This window comes from Elephantulus edwardii, unplaced genomic scaffold, assembly GCF_000299155.1.
Source record: "Elephantulus edwardii isolate Elephantulus edwardi_28Jun2011 unplaced genomic scaffold, EleEdw1.0 scaffold00433, whole genome shotgun sequence".
Classification (NCBI taxonomy): domain Eukaryota; kingdom Metazoa; phylum Chordata; class Mammalia; order Macroscelidea; family Macroscelididae; genus Elephantulus; species Elephantulus edwardii.
In genome coordinates, this window is record NW_006400183.1 from 695,590 (window position 1) to 702,671 (window position 7,082).

Here is a 7,082-nt window from a genome sequence, read left to right on the forward strand (position 1 = left end):
GGAGCGAGCAGAAACACAGCTTGAATGAGGTTCAGATGCCGGGGGCGGCGTCCCTCTGCTCGGTGATTCCAAAGGGGCCCTGCCAGGTTGTTCCCTGGCGGGAGGCCTGGGTTTCCAGCTTCTTTACCCCCTTGCGGGAGTCCCTCGCGGCCCTGTCCTGCGAGCCCCGGGGGCCAGGGGCGTGGGCACGCGCCGTTGGGCAGCGGTGCGGCCTCCCGCGGCTGGTCTTGGGGTTCCTCGAGGCCGAAGGCAGCAGCCACCAAGTGCTGGTGCGCTTGCAGTGCCTCTGCGGCCAGGCCCTGGGCGCCAGGGAGGCTCTGGGCGGCTTCGCATTGCTCGAGCCATCGCACCAGGGAAGGCCGCGTGGGAGAGCCCTGCTGGAGCGTGTCGAGCATGGCTTGGTACTCGGCATCGCTGAGGGGGGCTGCGGAGAGGGCCCAGCTGGCGGGGACAGGAAGCGCAAGGCCGGCAGTGGCCGGCCCATGCTGACCCGGGCCGGGAAGGGAGGGCGCTCCCCAGGATGGAGCCTGCTGGCATCCACCGGAGCACAGTGACTGGGTTTCCTGCCGGCTCCTGCCGGCCTCTCGGGGCTAGCCGGGCAGCGGGGACCCGCTGGCTGGCATGGGCAGGGCGCTGCCAGCCGGCCCCTGGACCCAGGGACTCTGCTCGAGTGGCTGAGCCACACCTAGTGGGGCCTGGCCAGCCGGGACCCTGGCTGCCTCCAGACACGCAGCGACTCGGCCACCAGGGCCGAGAGAGCGCAGGGCGGTGCGCCATGGCCAAGGCCAGCCTGGAGGGGGCCTGGGCTCTGGCCCGTCTCCCGGCATGCCGCCGCGGGAGCGCCAGGCAGGGGTCTGCGGGCCGAGGGCCGGGCTCCGCCGATACCACCCCAGGAGCCGGCCCGCCTTGCTGTGTGCTCTGCGGTTCTGGAACCACACCTGCACGCACCCCTCCGGGAGGCCCGTGCATCGCACCAGCTCGTGCCTGGCCACGAAGCCCGGCAACGGGTTCTCGCCAAAGGCTTCCGCCAGCACCCTGCTCTGAGCGGCTGTGATGGCCGTCCGCCTGCGAGGAGGGCTGCCTCCTCGGGCCGCCCTGCCGCCGGCTCCCCTGCGCTTGCCAGGGCTGGGCTCTCGGCCGCCCGTTTGCATCGCTGCTCATTCTTGAACCAGACGTGGATCCGTGACTCCTGGGCCCCGTCTTCTCGGCCAGCCGCTCTCGGCTCGCTATGCCCGGATAGGGGCTCTCTGCGAATGCCGCCCTCAGGACGGCCAGCTGGCTCTGTGTCCACACCGTCTTCTTTCGCTGTCCTTGAGCTCGCTGCCGGGAGCCGCTGGAAAGGCGTCTGTCTTCCATGGTGGCCGGCCTCGCTCTGGAGCCAAGCCAGTCTCCCTGGAGCTAGGCCTACACCCGCAGCAGCCCCGCCCACACTCGCCGCGGGGCACCTCAGCCACCTGCCGCCACAGTGAGGCCAGGCAGGCTCCTCAGGAAGGTCAACCTGAGGGGGAGGGTGTGTGTGTGTGTGTGTGTGTGTGTGTGTGTGTGTAGGGAGGGAAGGGTCACTCTTTTATCTATCAAAGGCCACCACCACTACCTCCACCACCATCCCAGCTCTGCTGCGCTCTGCCACTCACCGCCTCCCCCCTCTTCCCGAGCAAAGCCCTGCAGGTGGAGGCCAGGCGGGGGTGGGGGGTGGGAGGGAATGGGGCCCAGGGAAGAGGCGATGCAGTGGCCCCTGCCCCGCCACCAAGCCCATGGAGCTCAACCTCCAGTCCACTGTGCGGTCACAGTGAGAGAGCATGAGGGAGGAAGGAGGGCACGGAAGGAAGGGCGTGAGAGGGCCGGGCTGGAGGGCGCCCGCTGTCCGGCTGCCCACAGCGCGGCTGCCCGCCAGCGAGAACCTTTTCTTAGTTTATTTATAAACTTTTCTGGAGTTTTAAAATCAGATGATATATCCTTTTCCTCTAGTAAGTAAAGTGTTTGTATTTTTAAATGAAGTCATTTATGTCTATTTCAGCATATTTCAGGAGTATTGTGGCCTAGTGGCAAGAAGCTGCACTGAAATCCCAACAAGATTATTTCAATACATCCAAAGACTAATTCTTTAGCCCTACTGTTTGAAAAGTTTGATGACACCTATGTTCATTCAACATATGTATAAATATATACACATATATACATACATATATAGAGAGAGTTGTTGTTGTTTTGTACTATGGAGTCATACCTGATCCATAGATGACCCTCTGGTGAGTTTTCAGAGGCAGTAATCACAGGGCAGGAGACTGCCCATTCTTCTCCTGTGGAACACAGCTGGTGGCCTCAAACCATATTCTACAGCACAGCTTCTTGCCACTAGGCCACCAGAGCTCAAAAGGTACAAACTTCACATGTTGACTTTGTCAATTCTACACGTAAGTGAGAAACAAGAGAGAATTACATATATTTACTTAAGCGTGTCAGAGAGTATAAGGATGGCACAAGATAAGGTATGATTTAACCATGGTTCCTAGGGTCGCTATACATCCTAATTGACTTGACAGCTCTTAAGAACAACACCATGTTCACTGTGCCTCCATTTCCTAAAAAGTTCTGGTATTGATGACTTATTTTCAAATTTTGATCCATATCAGAACCACACAGAAGCATTTTCAGCACAAATATTCTCAAATTTAGTACAACTATGAATTGCTGCTGTTGGAATATGTTGTTGTTGTTGTTATGTGCTGTCCAGTCGCTTGCGACTCATAGCAACCCTATGTATAACAGCCCTAAACCCTGCTCTATCCTGTGCCAATCGCACTGCCTCCCACACACCCATCCCGATTACCCCAGTCACTGAATCAATCCACCTCATAGAGTGTCTTCCCCTCCTATGCCGTCCCTCCACCCTCCCAAGCATGATGTCCCTCTCCAAGGACCTATCTATCCTTCCTTACAACATGTCCAAAGTATGTCAGATGAAGCCCCAGAATCCTTGCCTCCAAAGAGCAGCCTGGTTTAACCTTCTGCAGGATGAATTTGTTTTCTTGGCAGTCCATTGTACATTCAATACTCTTCTCCAGCACCACAACTCAAAGGCATCAATTCTCCTTCTATCCTCCCTAGTCATTGTCCAACTCTTTGATGCATAACAAGTGATTGCAAAGACCATAGCCTGTATCAGATGTACCTTAGTCTCCAGAGTGACACCATTGCTTTTCAATACCCTGGAGAGGTCCCTAATAGCAGACTTTCCCATTGCATTACATTTTTTGATTTCCTGGCTGCTGGTGCCAAGAGTGTTGACCATGGAGCCAAGCTAACTAAAGTTGTTAACAATCCAATCTCTTTACCATCCATCCTGATGCTGCCGATTGGTCCAGTGGTGAGAATCTTTGTCTTCTTGACATTGAGCCTACATCCATATTGAAGGCTGCAATCCTTGACCCTCTTCAGCAAGCATTTACTCCTCCTGAGTTTCAGCAAGCAGGTTTGTGTCATCTGTATAACGCAGATTGTTGATAGATCTTCCACCAATCCTGACCTGATATTTCTCTTCATAGAGCCTAGCCTCTTGGATAATCTGTTCTGCATACAGGTTGAAAATGTATGGAGATAGGACACATCCCTGGCGTACACCTTTCCCAATTTTGAACCATGCATTGTTGCCCTGCTCTGTTCTGACGACTGCCTCTTGGTCCAAGCATAGGTTTCACATTAGCATGATCAAGTGTTCTGGGATTCCCATTCTTCTCAAAGTCAGCCACAGTTTGCTATGATCCATACAGTCAAACGCCTTTGCATGATCAATGAAACACAGATAGATATTCTTCTGGTATTCCCTGCTTTCAGCTAAGATCCATCTAACATTTGCTGCAATATCCATAGTACCATGATCCCCTCTGCTGATATGCTGTTCCCGTCGTTTTTGGATAATTTTCAGTAGAATCTTGCTTGCATGTGAAATCAATGATATTGTTCTATAGTTTCCAAGCTCTGTTGGGTTACTCTTCTTTGGAATGGGAACAAATATAGATCTCTTCCAGTCAGTTGGCCAAGTGGTTGGTTTCCAGATAATTTAAATATAGTTGAGCAATTAAACAGTGTTTAAGTTAAGATAATTTAAATTGTGTCATAGGTTCTATCTATCAGGCTTTATCTCTCTAGATAATTGTTATCTGCCTGTCAAACAGAAGGTAATGTAAATATGTTGATATTCTGTTTCCTTAAATGAATGATAAAATTATATCTATTCAAAATATTGATTAAAAACAAGTTCATAATAGGATTTTCTTAAGATATAATTTATATTAGTTGATCCACAATATTGTCGCATCAATTTATGATCTTGTTGCATTTTTACATAGTTATGGCCAACTTGGAAAGGAAGAGAAAAAAAAGTTTTGACATATCAGACTTTTGAAGTTATGCAAATTCAGTTTTACCTATATTCAAGCTAATCATTATCATATTTTCCCAAGTCTCACTCATGAAGGTTCTTATTGTGTAGATGAAGATATTTAAATGAATTTTAAAACTTCACTTCAGGAATTAGTTCCATCAAATAAGTTGAAGTAGCCACCTTAGAGAGATAGTTACTGCCATTTTATTTTCTAGACACAAGCCTCTTAAGTGCACCCTTTACATCCTTGTTTCTCAATGTGTAGATAACAGGGTTCAACATAGGGGTCACCAAATTGTAGAAGAGGGTTAGGAATTTTCCTTGGTCTTGAGAAGAATTGTTTCCTGGTTGCATATACATATAGATAATATTCCCGTAAAACAAAGCAACTACCGTGAGATGGGACCCACATGTGTTGAAAGCCTTCCTTCTTCCTGCAGCAGACTTGATTCTTAGTACAGCTAAAGCAATGTAGCTGTAAGAGATGAGGATAAGGGACAAGGGCACTAGGACAATTATCACTGATAAGATGAAAACAGTACTCTCCACTGCGACTGTGTCCACACAGGCAATTTTTATCAGAGCTGGCATCTCACAGAGAAAATGTTTAACCTTACATCTTCCACATCGTGGTAGCTTCATTGTCACTGGAGACATAACCAGGGAGTTAAGGAGCCCAACCCCCCAGGCCACAGACACCAACGCCCAACAAAGCTGAGGATGCATTATGACAGTATAGTGAAGGGGCTTGCAGATGGCTGTGAAGCGGTCGTAAGCCATGGCTGCTAAGAGGACACATTCAGTGCCACCCAGTCCCAGGAACATGAAGAGCTGAATGGCACAACCAGTGTAACTGATGGACTTGTCTGAGCCGCCCAAGTTGAAAAGCAGCTGGGGGATGGAGCTGGTGGTAAAGCAGAGATCTAAGAATGATAAATTAGTGAGGAAGAAGTACATAGGTGTATGGAGGCTCGGGTCCAAGCGGGAGACCAAGATAATGACAATGTTGCCCACTAAAGTCACGAGGTAAAAGATGAGGACAAACAAAAAGAGAATCTTTTCTAGTTTGGGTTTATCTGAGAAACCCAGTAAGAGGAATTGTTCTTGGCAGCTCTGGTTGTTCATGATAGTGGGTAATCAGTATAGTACATGCCTGCAGGGAAACACGTAAGAACATTCTATGTTGTTAATGAAGAAGGCTAATCATCTGGGAGGCCTGGGTGATACCAAGCAAGCATACAGCAGGATGTCATAAAACTTCTTCTGTATTCTATTGGAGATATTGATAGTTTGTTCTAGAAATAATCTATTTCTGTGACTTTAATTTTTTGAATAGCAAAGAAGCATCATTGTAGAATATTTAGAAAACAGACACAAATAAAGAAAAGCAAAAGATATATCTGTACCATAGAAGCAAACCCTGCACTTACACGGATTGATTTGTTGTTAGTATTTCCTTCCGAGTACATACAATCATGCAATCTAAATAATAATATGTTTAAAATTTTATATTTCATTTTCCTCCACTCAGTATGACATTGTAAGAATTTGCTTTGGTTTAAAAATTCTGCCCCCGCCCCCAAATGTATTACAGTCCGAATAATATTCCTGTAGTTGTTGCTGTTGTTATGTGCCATTGAGTTGCTTGCTACTCTTAGTGACCATATATACAACAGCCCTAAATCCTTTTTAACCTGTGCTATCTTTATTGTTTCTGACACACCTACCCTCATTACCTGAGTCACTGAATCAATTTATCTCCTCGAGGGTCTTCTTCTCTTGCACTGTCGCTCCACCCTTCCATGATGTGCCTCTGCAAGGACTGGTTCCTGCTTACAACATGCCCAAAGTATGTCAGACAAAGCCTCAGAATCCTTGCCTTCAAGAAGCAGCCTGGTTTCACCCTCCCTAGGTTAAATCTGATTGTTCTTCTGGATGTCCATGGTATATTAAATATTCTTTTCCAGCACCACAGCTTAATGACATCAATTCTTTTTCTATCATTCCTAGTCATTGTCTCATTGCAACCTACATTATGCCCATGACATAACCCTGCTTGCTGAAACTGAGGAGGACCTGAAGTACTTGCTGCAGAAGGTCAAGGGCTGCAACATTCAATATAGACTGAAGTTCAACATCAAGAAAACAAAGATTCTCACCATTGGGTCAATTGGTAGCATTATGATAGATGTTGAAGAGATTGAGATAGTTAACAGCTTTAGTTTGCTTGGATCCACAATCAACACTGTTGGTACCAGCAGCCAGGAAATGAAAAGACAAAATGCATTGGGAAAGTCTGCAGTCAGGGACCTCTCCAGAGTACTGAAGAACAGCAATGCCAGTCTGGAGTCCAAGGTGCACGTGATCCAGGCCATAGTCTTTGCAATTACTTGCTATGTGTCAGAAAGCTGGACTATTTCTATAGTAATGGCATCATTTATCCAAACAGTCCCCTGTAGTTGATCACTAAAGATATTTCCAGTATTTTAAATATCTTTTATTACACTTCTTAGCAAATTTCCCCATCAGTCTTTGGTGCAAAGTGATATATCATATTGCTTAAATCTTAAGTTCTTGACAGCAAGGATGATTATTTTTTCCTTTCAAGTTTATTAGTTTTTTGCATTTGAGAAAGCATTTTTTACTTTGTTAGCAAGGTGACTTTGCTAATTTAATTTTACTCATTGGAATTCAAGAC

General features: G+C 47.6%; 1 protein-coding gene and 1 pseudogene across 1 annotated transcript; both read right to left on the reverse strand.

Annotated features, from left to right (window-relative positions):
• Positions 1–590: 590 nt before the first annotated feature.
• Positions 591–1,356, reverse strand: LOC102860382 (annotated as a pseudogene).
• A 3,232-nt stretch (positions 1,357–4,588) lies between these two features.
• LOC102851410 (olfactory receptor 2W3-like) lies at positions 4,589–5,509 on the reverse strand. The gene has a single exon (XM_006902633.1). The coding sequence runs from the start codon at positions 5,507–5,509 to the stop codon at positions 4,589–4,591; it is 921 nt and encodes a 306-aa protein (XP_006902695.1).
• Between the last annotated feature and the right edge of the window lie 1,573 nt (positions 5,510–7,082).

Bases quoted from the DNA above. Each gene is read 5' to 3' on its own strand.
- LOC102851410 (XM_006902633.1), bottom strand. From the start codon at position 5,509: ATGAACAACCAGAGCTGCCAAGAACAATTCCTCTTACTGGGTTTCTCA.